Source organism: Lissotriton vulgaris, chromosome 4_1 (assembly GCF_964263255.1).
Source record: "Lissotriton vulgaris chromosome 4_1, aLisVul1.2, whole genome shotgun sequence".
NCBI classification, from domain to species: Eukaryota; Metazoa; Chordata; class Amphibia; order Caudata; family Salamandridae; genus Lissotriton; species Lissotriton vulgaris.
The window spans coordinates 63,864,847-63,883,549 of NC_141691.1; the positions used below are offsets into that span (position 1 = coordinate 63,864,847).

General features: G+C 44.2%; 1 protein-coding gene across 1 annotated transcript in view; it reads left to right on the top strand.

Annotated features, from left to right (window-relative positions):
• Positions 1-18,703, top strand: part of LOC147718371 (phosphatidylinositol 3,4,5-trisphosphate 5-phosphatase 2-like) — a 447,492-nt gene that overhangs the window by 292,361 nt on the left and 136,428 nt on the right. Inside the window, exon 25 of the mRNA XM_086918327.1 lies at positions 522-1,224. Coding sequence (XP_086774453.1) covers positions 522-1,224 — 703 coding nt within the window. The remainder of the gene's footprint in view (positions 1-521; positions 1,225-18,703) is intronic.

The following is an 18,703-nucleotide window of genomic DNA, read 5'->3' on the forward strand; positions in this document are numbered from 1 at the left end:
GCCTCAAGAAGAAGTGTGCACCCATGAACGTGGAGTTGGGCCGCTGCTGTGACGTACATAGTTGGCTGACATTCCTCATGACAGCTGGTAAGTTGTGTGATGGTTCTGGAGCAAAGTAAGAGCTAGGGTGAGGGTCTTAGTAAGTAGCAAAAATTGCACTTCTTGAGTTGTTTAGTGTGGCTGTTCTTTGTACACGTACAGATGTTTTTGCGTGTAATTAATATGCCGGCCCTCTGGTCTCCTTGGCACTAGATATGAACTCAGTAAACTCACCACTCAGAACCCTACACAATCTGCTGTAGATTCAAATATTGCACAAGGTCTTGCTGAAGACAGCGACATCTAACCACATGGAATGATTCTTGAGTGCCAGTGGTTCTTCAATTAGCTACAGCAGTGCTTGAGTGTTTTGAATCTGTCTTTTTTGTTGCCTTAGGCACTGTGACTTTGGTGTATTGACTCTGTACCAGGTGGAGTGTGTCTGAGGCCAACAATGAAACAAATTCTTGTCTTTATTTCAGAAGCCGGCCTTGCAGTTTCCCAAACTCTTCCAGCAGTTACACCAACCCTGCTTACTTTATCTTTGAAGGAGTCCAGATTCCAAAGGCAACTTCTGCTGGCCACGGTGAAGCACCCTGCAGCCCCTGCCTCATCACGTCACCAAAGGAGGCAAGCCTACAGCCAGCACCATGCAGGAGACAGCCCTCCAGAAGCTCCTGCCAGGGTCCTGTGGTGGCACAGGGGCAAGAAAGGCAAACGTGGGCATCAACAGAGGATCCGCCACCCCTGAGTCCACATGGCTGTTTGCCACGGGGCATCTCATCCCAGGCTCAGCCTACCAGACGGCACAAACCAATCAGGCAGAAAAGACCCAAATCAGCCTACATCTTGAGTAGTGTCTTGCCCTCGGGTTACACAGAAGATCCTTCCACCAATCCTCAACCTTGGAAGAGGCCAGAGTTGTCCTCCAAAGAGCAACCCTCACATTCACCATCGCTTGGGTCCGATGATGACCGTTCTCTCACTGCTCTTCAAATGGCCAAATGTCTCAGTGAACTGGACTCTCAGATGAGATCAGGAAATGCGTCTGCCTCAGAACTGCAGTGGGGAGCTTCCAAAAACCCACTACGACACACCCATAGCTCTGTAGAGGATGCATGGGGTACCCGAATGGAGGGGCGAAGACCTCCGCAAGAAGTGCAGAAGCATACCCGAAGTAGACAGGTACAGTATGTCTCAAAAGACATCTGAATGTCATGTTTAGGACCTCAAATGTGATCTTTGTCTGAAATGTCCTATCTGGGGGCACATGCAATTCATCCTACTTTGTTACATGTATTTATCGCTCCATATTATGCTTCAACTACAATGAAGTAATTTAAGACCAAATTCCTGCCTGGCCTTGCCCTAAGGTTTGGAATCTGGTTACAGAGCATGTTGATGGAACTTCCATTCATTTAGGTAATAACATGATTACAGCGCCTCCTTTGTCATAGCGGACATCATCAGTTATGAGTGGTACAAAGCCGTTGTTGGTACCAGTATCATATTCGTGTTAAATATCTAAATATCTTTATGTTTTTACAAGTCATGTACATGCAACGTTCAATGTCTACTTCGTAATAAAAACATTTTTTTTAAAGTAATAAATAAGTGCTAGGACCAAATGTTTTTTAGGAGGCCAGCGTCAGTCTAGCCAAATGCCAGGGCTGCCCAAGTGTTGACCGTATGTCATTTCTCCTTCCTTCTCCACCTTACGCTTCCTGTCTCTTTATCGCACTCTTGCAGGTTCCCCCATGCTATGCAATCGAACGCCTTTTGTAATTCAGGGGGGAGGCGACATTTTTACCTTTATTGTTACGCAACAGTCAGGCACCATCTAATTTATGTATGTACCTTACTGTTACTAGCTCATAGGCACAAGAAGGGTTGCCGAGATCAGACCGGAGCTGGTTGGTGATGAGTAAAATAATACCCAGCACGTTCATTATAAATACCGGTTTCACTTCACATATTCACATACATTTGACTGCCTTGCAGATTGGTGTTCCACCAAAATATAGTTAGGGAAAAAATCATGAATTACAAATATTGAGTTAAAAATATCATGATGTTTAAAACAATGTGACACACTAATAGAAGGTAAGATTATCTTTTCTAGCGTTTTTTTAACAGACTTTTCTTTTAAACATAGCTGTATATATTATCATATTTTAATTTTAAATAAGTGAACTACGTTTTACTATTTTTCATGTTGTACGTTATTACTTTAATGTTAAATATGGTTAATTATAATAGTTTTTATTTCAATAATATTTTAATTTTTTTATCTTAAGTCTTTTATGTGGCTAGTTGTTAAGTTTGTAAATGAATAGTATTGTATATGTTTATTTTTAATTGATTATAGTTTTTAAAGTTTTAATTTGTTAATGAAATAGTTATGTAAATACTTTCTTCAGTTGTTTAATAGATCATATTAGTTATTTGTTAATAAAAAATGTGTATTTGTTGGTTATTTAGGTAATTGGCATAATTATTTTAATGTTTTTAATCATTTGTTTATTATATCATTATGCTTATTTTTTCTATAATTAATTTTACATTATTAGTTTTGAAAATAATATGTCTTGTTATTTTTTTCTTTTATTAGTTTCATTTGTTTTTGGTTGTTGTAACTTCAGGATAACAGGGTGGCAAATATTTCTGATTTAGATTTCCAACCCATATTCCTCACCTTAGAATATTACCCAGGCATCAGACTATATCTGAAAAATCTTGAGCAGTACCTCTGCTTATCGGTAGGTGGCATCCATCGGCTCTGCGTAAGTGTCGTCTGCATTAGCAGGGGCATTGCAGGGCCACCCCGGCGTGCTGACATTAGTTCCTTTCCTTCCATGTCGACAGCATAGATCTTGAAAGCTAGTACTGCCATTTTCTGACCAAGTGTTTTGATCTTTTTTTCGACTCTTTTTGATCTGTTCCTCCCAGTGTGCTAGGAACATGTCCCTTGGGAAACATACAGGGTCTAAACCTTGCAGGGAATGTCACAGCCAGTGTTAGATCCCCACTTGGTCTGATCCCCATTTGGTCTGTCTCTGGTGCCTAGAGTCTTTGTCATGGCCCAAAGCCTGAATGGAGTGCAAGTCGATGCACAGCAAAGCAATTCTCTGTTGGACGATGAAGTTCCTGGCAGCGTGACAGAAGAAGGCTCTGTGACATTCCCAGTCCCATTCCCGGCGTTGATCTTGGGGCAGCTCCTGGAGCCGTTCGTGCAGACAATCGTTTTCACATTCCAGTATCTCTTCCTCCAAGTCGGGTAACTCCAACAAGCACAAACATAAGAAGTCAAAGCATTCTTACACTTCCTCCTCCAAATGCCGTGCTTTCTGGCCCCGCTCCTGTACACCAGGTTCTGTCTGCTCTGGACCATGGAGACTGGATTGTGGTGCTGGACATGTAGAACGTGTATTTCCATATACCTGCCCTGCTGGCCCACAGGTATTACATGCAGTTCACAGTGGCCACGCGCATTTCCAGTTTGCTGTGCTCCAGAGCCCCTTGGGTGTTCATGAAAGTGATGGCAGGAGTTTCAGCCCATCTGCAGGATTTGAGGTTCCTGACTTCCCCTACCTCATAGAGTGGCTGCAGATGGCGGGTTAGCCCCTAGAAGTTATCCTCTACCTCCAGACTATGGCTGACCTCCTGCATTCTCTGGGGCTCACTATTACCATGTCAACGTCACACCTGAACCGTTCTCAGATGCTCCCATTCATCGAACTCATTCTGGACACAGTGTGATTCCGTGCCCGTCCTCCAAAGCGATGAGTCCAGGATATTCAGACTATGATTTTAACATTTCAGCCTCTATCCTGGATTTCGTTGAGACTGACTCTGAGGCTGCTGGGTCTCATGGCCTCCTGCGTCCTGCTGGTGAAGCTTGCCCGATGAGGGCTCTTCAGTGAGTCTTGAAATCCCAGTGGACACAACACTAGGGAAATCTCTCTGACCTGGTCCAGGTATTGGAGGGGTCTGTGCAAGATCTGCAGTGGTTGCTTACGAGCCGCAATTGGCCCAGCAGCAAGCCCCTCTCCCTTCACACCCAGAGCTGACAGTGGTGACCGATGAATCACTTCTGGGATGGGCAGCCACCTGGGAGAGGTGGAGATCAGAGGACTCTGGTCTCTGGCCAAGTCCCATCTCTACATAAATCTTCTGGAGCTGAGGGCTATTAGTTTGTTATTGAAAGCCTTCCTTCCATCCATTGCAGGAAGGTTGGTTCTGGTGTTCACAGACAACACCACTGCCATGTGGTATAGCAACAAACATGACGGGGTAGAGTCATGGACCCTGCGCCAGGATGCTCCACGCCTCTGGAATTGGCTGGAGTGCTGGGACATCTTCCTAGTCATGAATCACTTGACAGGCTCACTGAACACAAGGATGAGGACAAACTCAGCCATCGATTCCTTGTGGATCACAAATTGAGGGTACATTCAAAGGTGGCACAAGGTCTCTTCTGTGTATGGGGAGAACCTTGGCTCGATCTCTTTGCTTCAACTGACACCCATTGTCAGCACTTCTGTCCATTGGAGTTTCCAAAGCAGCTCTCATTTGGAGATGCATTTCATCTGAAGTGGAACTAAGGTCTCCTGTACGCCTTTATGCTGATACCACTCACGTCCTGAGTTCTCAAGAAGACCAGGATGGACTAGGCCCAAGTCATTCTTGTGGCCTCAAATTGTGCATGAAGGGTGTGGTATCCCAACCTCCTGAGCTTGAGCATTGGTCAGGCTGCACCTTCTAGAGCATCTCATGTCGCAGCAACAGGGCAGGGTCTTGCACCCAAAGCTGTGCACTCTCCACCTTCATGCATGGAGATTGAGCAGCGACAGTTGAGAGTTTTCGATCTTCCTCCTGAGGTCTATCAGGTCATCCTGGCAGCCAGGTGTTCCTCCTCTAAAACTATATACGCCTGCCGTTGGGATACGTTTGTGGCTTGAGGTTCCTCACGCCAGGTGGACCCCCTTCTGCACTTTTGCCAGAGGTGATGCTGTTTGTTTTGTGTCTAGCCCAGCAAGGCCTTGCCCGGGGCACTGTTGAAGGATAGTTGTTGGCCAGTTCAGCTTTCCTGCGCCTGCCAGATCAACCCTCCCTGTTCAAGTCATCTTTTGTGACCGGTGGCGGCTCCTCCGCTTAAGGCGGAGGAGCGTCGCCTCACTGCTTTGCATGAGGGTGAATAAAGAAAAAATAAAATTATAATAACTTGTTGTTATTATCATTTTATTTGTTCCCACTGCAGCAGTTTTGCAGGTGGGGTGGGGTGGGGTTGCTCTGCTCTCAGAGCAGGGGGAAGAGTGGTGGCACTATGTAAGTGCACATGAATGTTTTGGCCGTCTTGGGCTGGCCAAACATTTATGCGCACTTTGCATTAAAGCCTGGGTGGAGAACATGCCCAGGCTCCCAGTCCCTGCCTGAGCACCAAACCATGGCTCTCAGACCAATCACAACGCTACATTGTAGTGTTGTGATTGACTTAGGGGAGCTTAGATGCTCCGTTCCTGTACCTGTGCTGGGCGAGACAATGAGGGAGAGATGCGGCGAGACGGTAAGTTTATTTTTTTTCTTTACCCCCTCCACCCTGCACCCCTGATCTGTGCCAGCTGCCACTGGTTGGGACTCATTTTCTCTAAGGTTTGCAAAACGTATTCTCTCCTACCCCTTTCGTGAGTCCCCATTGAGACCTCAATCTGGTGGTCACATTTCTCATGTGTTCACCTTCGAGCCCCTACACAGCTGTTCTCTGTGGCTTTTGACTATCAAAACAGTCTTCCTTGTGGCTATTATGTTGGCTCGAAGGGTCAGTGAGCCTCAATCTCTCTTAGTTTGCCCTTCATGCACCAGCTTTTCCACGACACCTGGTTCTTCGGACGAGTGCCTCTTTCCTACCGAAAGTTGTCACCCCTTTTCGTGTCTGTCAGAGCATCACTTTTCATACTTTTTGTGCCCCACTTCATCTTTCCGAGGAGGAGGAGAAACTCCATCACCTGGTTCCGAAGAGGGCTCTCACTTCCTACATTGATCGCAATACAGACCATTGGCTGGATGATCACCCATCATCGGGTTTACTGGAACAAAAAAGAGCAAGACTTTGCAGAAGCAGACTATCTCCCCATGGATTGTACTCAGCATTAAGATCCGCTATGCATTAGCTAAGAAGCAGCCTCCTAAAGGCCCCTTCCACCAGGGCCAGGGCCGCTACTACTGTCCTGGATATCTACCAAGCTGCTATGTGGGTGTCACTCCACATGTTCATGAAGCACTACTGCTTGGACTGTCAGGCCAGTCGAGATGGGCATTTTGCCCGCTTGGTGCTCCAGACCTTTTAGTTTGAGCCAGATCGCAGACCATCCTCCCGGGAGGTATTGCCTGAGTATCTGTTTTAAGGTGAAGAATCTACAGTTAGAAGCTTCTATCAGAAGAACAAATTACTCACCTTCGGTATTGTCTTTTCTGGTAGAGACTTTATGTAACAACAGATTCCTTACTGACCATCACATTCTCTTTGCAAACTGGGATTTCAACCCAAAGATCCCATTAGATTCTGCACATTCGTTTATGTATTCGTTTTTACGTGAAACTGTGTTTTTGGCGTGGAAATAGCCATGAAGAAACTGATGCCAGTGCGCCAGGGTGGTCCTTAAATGGGCACCGCAAATTCATTTCTGATGCAGATGACGCTGACGTGGAGCCGATCAACACCACCTACCAGCTCGCAGAGGTACAGCTCAAGATTTTTCAGATACAGCCTGACGCATGGGGAATATTCTTAGGTGACAAAGCTGCAGTTAGACAGAGCCTCTACCAGAAAAGGCATTGCCCAAGGTAAGTGCTTGTTCTTTACATCTGTTTTTTTATGGAATTGACATAATATTTTTAGTAATTGTTTGTATAATTTGTGTTTTAAGTTTTTGATAATTTTATATAAAATGTATGATGTTAAAAATGTTGTTTATATTTTTTAGGGCAATATATGTTATGATTATTTATTTTATAAAGATATAGTTCATTTTCTATTTATTTAGGATAGGGAAAATTAACCCAGAGCTTTCTAAGGTTTAACATTTTCCCCACTTTTGATTGCGCTGGATTGGGAATAGTTGTTCTGACCCTTAAAAATTCAACACTTTTCCTACTGTTGCTCAGGGTGGAGTGCTAATAGTAACTCTGATCTAGTCAGAGTCAAATATTTTCCCTACTCTTGCTTATGTTTAAGAGGGAATAGCAAATCTGACAACTTCACAGTCCATTATTTTCCCTACTATTGCATACGTTGGAGTGTGAGTAGCAAATCTGATCCCTCCAAAGTCCAACACTTTCCCTACTGTTGCTCAGGCTGGAGTAGCAATAGTACATCTAACCCCTCGAGAGGCCAACTGTTTCCATATTGTTGTGTTCATCAGCAGGGCAATAGTTCATCTGACCCCTTCAAAATCCAACACTTCCACCACTGTTGGCCTAACGAGGGGTGAGGTGGTGCAGTAGGGAATATGGCCCCTCCAATTCTAATTTTCTTAACTTACTTTAAAAAAAAGTTTTGATATAAATATTTGTTAATTTTAAAACATAGTTTAAATTTAAACTATTTGTTATTTGTTTTGTAGTGATTTATGTAGTAATTTATTTTTTATTTTAATGTTCCTATTGTATATTTTTTATGTTTAATGTGTAGTTATAGTTAATTTATATGAGTCTTTTTTTATCATTTATTGTTTCATATTTATCCTTAAGGAATAATTGTTTTTAATATGTCAATTTCTTGCAACTATTTAAAAATAAAATGTTTATGTTTGTAAGTTACATGTAATATTATTTGATATTTGAAGTTAATATTGTTTTAAAGTAAGTTAATGGGATATTATTTAAAATTACTTACACTTACCTATCTTCTATATTTTTGCCGTCGAAATTTGTGACTTTACATACTTAGGGCGAGACACACAATTGATGGACGGAATGGAGAACAAATCAAAACATTCATCCCCAGTCAAGAGATCTGGGTTAAATCAATCATTATTTTGCTCACCATGCCACCCCAGTTTAGACCTGGCCATATGCAAATCAGTCTTGACCCAGTGCCTTATGGGAACAGTCCAGCCCAAACTGCTAAGCCAGGTCCTCCCTGGACCGGAAACAAGTATCCTAGGACCGGTTTCGCGGTTTCACCCCTCTTCAGCCAGGATAGCTTGATTCCAGAGTCTTCACACATAAAAAGATAGGACTGTCCTATCTTTGTATTGGATGAGACTCAGTCGTAAAGATACTACTAGTAAAGTACCTTTGTGAATAGCAAACAATCGTAAACTTACACAAAGGTATAAGTTTATCTTTTTGGATCAGGCCCAAAGTATGTAAAGTCGACGTTTTGACTTTTTTTTTGTCAATGATAATTTTATGGCCGATATTTCATCATACAACCTTGCAGACTGTCACAGTTTCAATTCAATCTAAGCAAAGTGAAGTTCTCTGCTTAGAATTGCTCAATATTAGGTCAAAAACTGAAGACAGATGTAGAACCCAGCTCTGGAGCCGCCCAGACCGGACCAGAAACGTAAACCACATTACTTACTGCTTTTCTGGCTGAAAAATGTCCATTCAGCCACACATTTGGTCGTTTTCCCTTCCTGCACCTAATGATTGCTGTCAAGATGTTTGCTGTGCTTTCCACAGCTTTCAATCAATCAATCAATCAATCAGTGACACTTATAAAGCGCGCTACATACCCGTAGGGTCTCAAGGCGCTGGCCTTTCACTTTCGATTCCTTCTAGCTGCTCCCTGTGGAGGTGAAAACCACGCTAGTCACAGAGATGTAAATACATTGTGAGGAGGCGGGCTAATGACATGACTTACTTTATATTTTTTATGTTCATGTTTATTTATTTATACAGTGCACTCTGTGCAATCTAATTGCTTCAAGGTGCTTCAAAAATTCGACAAGACAATATTTGACCCTGGCTGTTGGCACGATGAACCTCCTGTTAACACTTGCATTGACAAGGGCAATTTGGCAAACAAGTGCGTTTCACCTCTGTATACACTTGTGTGGTGTTTGGGTTGGACTGAGGTTTCCCCTCCTTGTCATCACCCAGTGCAGCCCTCCGAAGTCAAACACAAGTGCTACAAGTATTTAGATTAACTAATGGATCCCATCCTGCAAATATGTATCCTGCCACTAGGTGGCAGTACGAGCTCTCTCTGCAGCTCACAGTCTTCAGACACTGTCTCCCTGACCACATCCAGGAAATGTCTCACTCCCGCCCACATCCTACTTCCTATCAGTGAAATATTCAAAATAACTAGGCTGCCCTGTCTCAGTCCTTCGTTTGTCAAGTAATTAGCAGTGGCTGAGATTAATTCGACCACTCCATGCATCACTTTTTTTGTATACTTTAGTGTGTCGCCCTAAGTGAGACAGGTATGCCCAGACGTGGGACCCTTTCTGTACCACTGGAACCAAGCTGGGTTCTGGTTCCGGAAGGACCTGGCCTGGCAGTTCGGGCTGGTCTGTTCCCATGAGGCACAGGGTCAAGACTGATTTGCCTATGGCTGAGTGCAAACCAGCCGCGGTCCGTGCAGTAAACAGCGATGGGGAGGTGGGATTGGGTAAGGGAAGATTTCGACGAATGGTGCAGAGGGGAAATGCATTATTTATTTAATTGTACCTCTACGTCATCCATCGAAATACGCCATTTCCCGGCCCAACCGCCCTACCGCTGCTACCTGCATGGACTGCAGCTGGTGCAAATTCAATAGACTAGGATACGATTGAGGAATGCATGTGTTGTTTCTGCCTGCTGATGAGACCTAACGGGCAAAACCAGTCCGATGTTACTTGTGTTTGGGTTCAGGGAGAACCTGGCCTAGAAATGTGCAGGGCAGCTCTGTTGCCAGGCAAATTTATCAGACTGAGCAGGGCACCCAGCACTGCTGCTTTTGGTACTGGGTGTCGATATTGCCGCATCACTGCAAAATCGCCCCCCAGTAACAAAACCAGCCCCCACTGACAAACGTCTGATGTGGGATGCGGCTGCTAGTAGTTACCAGTGGCTGAGATTCATTTAAGCATTCCAGTGGCTGAGATTCATTTAAGCATGAGATGAATTTAAGCATTCCAGTGGCTGAGACAAATTTAAGCATTCCAGTGGCTGAGACAAATTTAAACATTCCAGTGGGTGAGATTAATTTAAACATTCCAGTGGCTGAGATGAATTTAAGCATTCCAGTGGCTGAGATGAATTTAAACATTCCAGTGGCTGAGATGAATTTAAGCATTCCAGTGGCTGAGATGAATTTAAGCATTCCAGTGGCTGAGAGGAATTTGAGATGAATTTAAGCATTCCAGTGGATGAGATGAATTTAAACATTCCAGTGGCTGAGATGAATTAAAGCATTCCAGTGGCTGAGATGAATTTAAGCATTCCAGTGGCTGAGAGGAATTTGAGATGAATTTAAGCATTCCAGTGGCTGAGATTCATTTAAGCATTCCAGTGGCTGAGATTCATTTAAACATTCCAGTGGCTGAGATGAATGAAAGCATTCCATTGGTCACCTTTATGTATTCGCCAACAGACCAGGCATGGGCAGACACCTTGCTCTAATAACTTGGCCCATTAAAAACAGCTCTTTTTTATTTGAGAACCAGGTTTGCTTAACAGAAACCGAGGACCATATTTACTAAGGGTTTGCACTAGAAGGGTATGCTTCCACTACAGACCCTATGCTTTAGAGCACGTACACATCTCTGCACCGTAGTACAGAAACTGTACGTGTACTAGACAGCCATCGCAGGGTTAACAGGTGTCGTATGTTTGAATACATTTGACTGTGCTGTGCTGGCTTCCCATTGTACTACGCAGCACAGTAGCTTTGGTTGCTTGCTGCACTTCGTGGCGCTAAAAATACTGGGGCCAATTCACAGAACTAATCTGAGACAAAATCCTAAACTTACTACTTTTGGTATTCATAGAAGGCATTTAGTAGAAGTAAAGTTAGGATTGTGTCTTAAGTTTGACTTAAGACAAACTGAAGAAAAAATCCTAACTTTACTAATACTCAATGCCTTCAGTGAATACCAAAAGTAGTAAGTTTAGGATTTTGTCTCAGATTACTTCTGTGAATCGGGCCCAATAAGTCAGCCCTTAGTGTGCATGCCCCATCCTCACACTCGCAGACAGCTGGTGGTAATTACATTGAGAAACAATCTTTCTGTATCATTTCTCTCTATACTTCTCCTGTCTTCGACCTTAACCCTCTCTCGTTATCTCTACTTCTCCATTTACCTTGATTCTTTCTCTCATTTCTCTCTAACAGAGCTTTGTCGACCTCCCCTCTATTTCAACATACCTACTATACCCCACTCAGCTTCATCTTTCCCTGCATCTCTCTGCTCCCTCTCTATATCCCTCTCTCTGCCTACATCTATATATGTCACTCTCTGTCTCTTCTCTGTACCCCAGATCTCTCCCACACATCCCCCTCTTTATTTCATTCCTCTTTTTTCCACCTTGTCTCCCTGTATCTCTGTTTATCTACTTCACTTCTCTCATAACCCCCTCTGCATCTTTTCCTTACCTCTGTCCAGGCCAGTACTACTTTTCCTCTCAACCTTTCTCTTCGCCCTCTCTCAGCCTCACCCCTCCCCCTCACCTCTGTCACATGTCTCACTCTGCCCCACATCGCCCTCACCACCTCGCCCCTCTCTACCCCACAACTCTCTCTTGCTACCTAGCGTCTCGGTTACCACACCCATAGTTCACCCCCACGCCCCCCCACTGCCCCTTTCTATCCTTCTACCTCTGTTCTCTTTCCTTCGCCTCTTATCATACTCCTTTCTGGCTGCCTCTGACTTTCTGATAAGTGTGTGAGCTTTGTGCATGCTCTCTGATGCTGCACCTGGGTGTTAACTCTGAGCGTGCTTTGTTAAGTAATGCCCCCTGTCAGGGCCGGCTTTAGGGCAGTGCGACTGGTGCAGCCGCACTGGGTGCTGACCTGGAGGTGAGGGAGGGGGGGCAGACCTCAAGTGGGTGCGTTGTGTTTAGCAAGAATTTAGGATTAAGAAGCAGCTGATGCAGAGTTGCTTGTGCGTTCAGATTTAAGGCGGCAATAAAAAAGTCAAGATAACTCTTGTGATTAATGTTCATTAAGTGTGAGCGGGAAATCCGTTACGCTCGCGGATTTTGCGGATTTTTGGGAAATCCGCAATCCGAGAATTTTGCGGATTACCCGCAAAATCCGCAAAAAAAATCCGCGAACGTAACGGGTTCAAAGTTGAACCCCCACTCATGCAACTATTTTACAATGGCGCCAGCAAGCTGCCAGCGCCGTTGTAAAATAGTTACAAAGTTAGCTTGCACAGGAACCACTAGATAAAACGAAGCAGGTGCTGCTTTATTTCATCTAAGTGCTTCCTGTGCAAGCTAACTTTGTAACTATTTTACAACGGCGCTGGCAGCTTGCTGGCTCCATTGTAAAATAGTTGCATGGCTGGGCACAGGTCTGCAGCTCACTCAAGGGACCCCTGCGCCCTTCGGGGCGATTGCATAGTAACACACACATGGTCGCTCGAACTAGTTGATGCTCAAATTCAGTGACTCATTCATTAGCCCAAAAACAATCGTGAGCGTCGTCGAGGCTGGACAGGTGTGCCTTCTTCCCAAATCTACCGTGGAAAATCAGCTGTGATGCTGGATAGGCTTTGCATCCTTGACTTTCACGAGCGCAATACCCGTGCTATTCCTGTGACCAGGAGCTTCTTTCTCTTCATCTGCTGAACTGATCTTTCTCTGACCTTTTATTCACACAAGAGGCACATACCCTACTGGGCACATTGTGTTCGCACGGGTTTCTGCAAGTTCGCACGCGTTTTGTACAATTTCGCAATTTGCGAAATTGTACAAAACCCTCGCGAACTTGCAGAAACCCGTGCGAACATAAAAAAAAAATCTGCAAATTTGCGGGAATTCGCGGATTTTGCGGATTGCGAGTTCGCAAATCCGCAAAATTCGCGAACGCGAGATTTGCAAAATTCGCCCATACTTAATGTTCATGCTAGAGAGAGATGGGAGTTTTGTCTGCTGGCAGTTTTGACTCGCCATAAAGTAGCACAGAGGGTTAATATGCCTGCTGCAAAGAACAGATCTGTATTTAAAGTGGATAGCCAAGTGGATTAGCAAAGCCAGTTATTAAAAACAAATGGAATGTGTAAAGGGGAGAGGATGTAGCCTTATGGCTAGCAGTTGACCTCAAAGCTGGGGAACTGGTTTCGAGTCTCGGCAACGACGCTCAACACCCTGTGATTCTGGGCAAATCACTTAATCTCCCCGTGCCTAAAAAAAATTAATGTGTCTGTCTGTAACGAAACTGGTGCTCATTCAAAGCACTCTGATACCTGATATCCTCTGGTCCAGTTTAGGCTATATAAAACTCTAAAAAATAAAAATGAAAATAAATGCTGCTCTGCACTGCACTTTGACATATGGGCTGCCCTCTGGGCCCTGCCGTAGTGAAGCGGTCTCCAGCTGGACCGTGTCAGAGAAGCCTTCCACCCACCATGTGTGGTGTCGCCTCTCTGGATTATGGTGCTGGCCGGTGCTTTGGTTTGCGGCTCTGCCTGTTTATAACAACAAGGAGCTCAGAGGGAAAGAAAAGGACAGTGTTGCCCTCCACTCAAACGTCATCAACAGTCAATAAACACTGTCCTTTGGCGCAAAGACTGTGTCAGTTTATTTTATTTTATAACAGGCCTGTCACATATTAATGATCTCTGTTACACTCCCCTATCCACTATCTTTTCTACGGGGGTATTTACTGCAATACGTCCAATCTCTTTATAATAAAGTAAAAAACAGGAACCATATTGGCCAAAGACTCCTGACAATCACATCGAACACAACTGTCTGAAACCTTGATCAATACAGTGAATCCACCAAATAGGATTGACAGCAGACAGATTACTGTAGAAAAAGTGTAATGAACCGAATGAAACCTCACGGGAACACCACCCTCGGGGCAACTGGTATATATAATCACCAGATAGAGCACCCTTTCTCATCACTGGTTGTCATTCAGTTAAAAAGAAAAATGGAGAAAACGTGTCCAAACAAACCAAATAGTGAAAAAAGAAAGTGGTAGCAGATGCAATCTGCTCGCGACAAAATAAATGTGCTTAAAATCAACAGGCACACCTCTCCACACTTTTTTATTCCTAGATACTGGGTGTGAACTATTAAATTAAAAAGGCTGGTAGCTACCATCGCATACCATTACCTATCACCAACATGTTTCTCTGCCTCGATGACTTTGGCAGATTCGTCAGGGCCGCACACCTTGTTGCCACACCACTGTTGGACACTATGTTATATGTCAACCTCAAGCAAACCACTGCAGTCATACAGGCCGACAAGGCACCAGAGCATTAAAAATGACTCCATAGAGGGATTTCTCCCACTGTGGTCACTGCGATTGTGATCATCAATCGTGTGTCATGATCCAGAGCGCGTTGTCTCCTTCTACCTGACCTGCATAGGACTGGTATTCGGAGTCAGGTAGCACTAGGCGGTGATCACACTGGTCTGAAAACAGTTCAACAAGGTTGATGCAGTCACAAAGGAGCACAAAATGCCACTTTCAACTGCACAATATGTGGTGTATGCTGCATAAAGGCAAAGCCTGTGCTTTGAACTATGACCATGAACTCCTAGGGCCTCATTTATGAGAAGTGATGCATCGCTGCGTGAAGACAGCGATGCGTCCCTTTTCATTGCGCCCTCCTTGCGACACCAATGATGCATCATATTTACAGTATGACGCATCATGGCGCAAGGAGTTACAGATACGTCAGTATTTCTTACGTATCTGTATGGCGCAAAAGTGACGCATTGCCGAAGTGTGTCACAAAAGTGACGCAACTCCAGCAATGTGTCCTTTCACATGGGGCAAGCCCCATGTGAAAGGGCCTGCGTCAGTCTTACACCTGCTGTGAGGCAGGCTTAAGAAATTAACGCATATGTGTCCTAGAAGTGGCGCAGTGAAATCTTATATAGATTTCACTGCGTCACTTCTATGACCCTTTCTTGCGTCAGAACGCCCCCCCCTGCATACATTATACCTGGCGTAGGTATAATGTAGCGCAGGGGTTTAAAAAGTGACGCATCTACCTAAATGCGTCACTATGTAAATATGGTGCAACAAGGCACATTTTTTACACTGCTGGTGCGTCACAAAAAGTGACGCACCGGCGGTGTAAAAATGACGCATGGCCTCATAAATGAGGCCCCAAAAGTTTATAGTGCTTGCTGAATCTAGCCAGAATCAGCCGGGGCTGGATAAAAAGAAAGAAAGTAAGTTTAAAAACTGATTATCTGCAAACTCTAGACAGTCTGGGACTATTACACAAACTTAACGAGGGATCCTCTTGAAAAGTGGGGTCCCTGGGCCACAGCCCCCTTTGCCCATGACTGAAAACGTGTCTGGACTATGTGCCTACTCTGAGTACCAACAGTGCACAAAGGGCAGAGTGAGAGGTCTAATACTACTCAGGTAGGGCTGGGAGGCATACAGGTGCCACTGAGCTCCAGCCCTTGTAAGCAGATGACCCTCAGTGAAGGCCGAGCTGTGCCCGGGCATGGCATTCAACATGGCATTCAACAGGTGCACTGTTCAGTGTGTCTTGTGGCAGCACAGCAACCCTCAAGTGCTGTGAAGTAGTATCTCTTGGAAGAATGCCAACCTGCACTGCCAAGTGTGCCATTTCCACACAAGTCTGAAAAATTGCCAACTGGCAATATTGGTATGCATGGAAAACCCATTGCTCCTTGGGGATTGGGCAGGAGACTCAGGGACCCTGGGGCTGGATATATGTGCGCTTTCAGCTACACATGGGCAGATTTCTTGATATCTTTCTGTCCCTTGGCCATGTCAGCACTAGGGGGCAGATTCACAGAACTAATCTGAGACAAAATGCTAAATTTACTACTTTTGGTATTCACAGAAGGCATTTAGTAGTGGCAAAGTTAAGACTACTAACTTTACTACTACTAACTAATACAAAATCCTAAACTTACTACGTTTGGTATTCACAGAAGGCATTTAGTAGAAGTAAAGTTAGGACTACTAACTTTATTACTAGTAACTAAGACAAACTCCTAACTTTACTACTACTAACTAAGACAAAATCCTAAACTTACTACATTTGGTATTCACAGAAGGCATTTAGTAATAGTAAAGTGAAGACTACTAACTTTACTACCACTAACTAATACAAAATCCTAAACCTACTACTTTTTGTATTCACAGAAGGCATTTAGTAGTAGTAAAGTTAGGACTACTAACTTTATTACTAGTAACTAAGACAAACTCCTAACTTTACTACTACTAACTAAGACAAAATCCTAAACTTACTACGTTTGGTATTCACAGAAGGCATTTAGTAATAGTAAAGTGAAGACTACTAACTTTACTACTACTTACTAATACAAAATCCTAAACTTACTACGTTTGGTATTCACAGAAGGCATTTAGTAGTAGTAAAGTTAGGACTACTAACTTTATTACTAGTAACTAAGACAAACTCCTAACTTTACTACTACTAACTAAGACAAAATCCTAAACTTACTACGTTTGGTATTCACAGAAGGCATTTAGTAGTAGTAAAGTGAAGACTACTAACTTTACTACTACTAACTAATACAAAATCCTAAACTTACTAAGTTTGGTATTCACAGAAGGCATTTAGTAGTAGTAAAGTTAGGACTACTAACTTTATTACTAGTAACTAAGACAAACTCCTAATTTTACTACTACTAAATGCCTTCTGTGAATACCAAAAGAAGTAAGTTTAGGATTTTGTCTTAGTTAGTAGTAGCAAAGTTAGTAGTCTTAACTTTACTACTACTAAATATCTTCTGTGAATACCAAAAGTAGTACCTTTAGGATTTTGTCTCTGTGAATCTCCCCCAATGTATTGAGCGCGAGAGGTGGGGCCTTCTTCGAAGCTGGATTGATTCGCTAGACTCCTGTGGGACAGTATGATTTAAAAACATGGAGGTTGACTATAATACAGCTAACGCCCCTAGTTGAGAAAGATCACAGATGGGACCATCCTGCATGCCCAGTGGAGGGCTCCCTCACAGGTATCGAGTATAGGCATTCAGGGTAGTCCCCACCCATTGGTGGGCGCTCAAGTGGAACAGGATGCTTTCATGACTATCACTGCCCCATCTTATTGACCACACGCCACAGCAGGTGAGAGAAGCTACAATTGTCCCTCTAGGTGGGAAGACCCCTACAATCTTCTAGGCCTGCATGATGTTCCGAAGCAATGAAGCAGCGGGAGGCAGTGGTGTGTCATGTCAGAGTGTTTGAGGTTACTACTAGGAGTAGATGTGAGTGCAAGAATGAATGTTGCCATGAATGAGTGGGATTCATTTCATGCGACTCAGGGTGTCCTTCCCTGAGGCCGATTTAGATTAATTCTCTTCCTACATCCAATGTGTCTGTACCAGGGACCGGTAAGTAAAGATGGTGGTGAGGCGAGTGTGGCACACCGCCCGCTGTGTGAGTCTTTTTACAATCATGTATGTGGAGGTAAAGGACCTGACACAGGAACTGGGGCTACACGTATACACAGAAATGTTTGTACGGATGTTGAGGTCCAGGACTAGAAGCAGACGTGGGAGGCACATGTATGTACTGAAGTGTTTGTATGGATGTGGAAGTCCAAAACCAAAAGCAGACATGTGAGGTACGTGTATGTATTGAAGCCTTAATACGGATTTGGGGGTCCAGGGCTAGAAGCAGACACGGGAGGTATATGTATGTACAGAAGCGTTAATACAGATTTGGGGGGCCAGGGCCATAAGCAGACATGAGAGGTACATGTATGTACTGAAGTGTTTGTATGGATGTGGAGGTCAAAGACCAGAAGCAGACACATGAGGTACGTGTATGTACTGAATCGTTATTACGGATTTGGGGGTCCAGGGCTAGAAGCAGACACGGGAGGTATATGTATGTACTGAAGCGTTAATATGGATTTGGGGGTCTAGGGCCAGAAGCAGACGCGGGAGGTATGTGTAATTACTGAAGTGTTTGTTCGGATGTGAGTGTCAAGGACTAGAAGCAGACGTGGGAGGCACATGTATGTACTGAAGTGTCTGTACAAATGAGGGAGTCCAGGGCCAGAAGCAGGCGTGGGAGGTACATGTATGTACTGAAGTGTTTTTATGAATGTGGAGGTCCAAGACCAGAAGCAGACACATGTGGTACATGTATGTACTGAGGCGTTAATACGGATGTGAGGGTCTAGGGCTGGAAGCAGGGGCGGGAGGTACATGTATGTACTGAAGTGTTTGTATGGTTGTGGGGGTCAAGGACTAGAAGCTGATGTGGGAGGTACATGTATGTACTGAAGTGTTTGTATGGTTGTGGAGGTCAAGGAATAGAAGCAGATGTGGGAGGTACATGTATGTACTGAAGTGTTTGTATGGTTGTGGGGGTCAAGGACTAGAAGCAGATGTGGGAGGTACATGTATGTGCTGAAGTGTTTGTATGGTTGTGGAGGTCCAGGACTAGAAGCATACGCGGGAGGTACATGTATGTACTGAAGTGTTTGTACGGATGTGAGTGTCAAGGACTAGAAGCAGACGT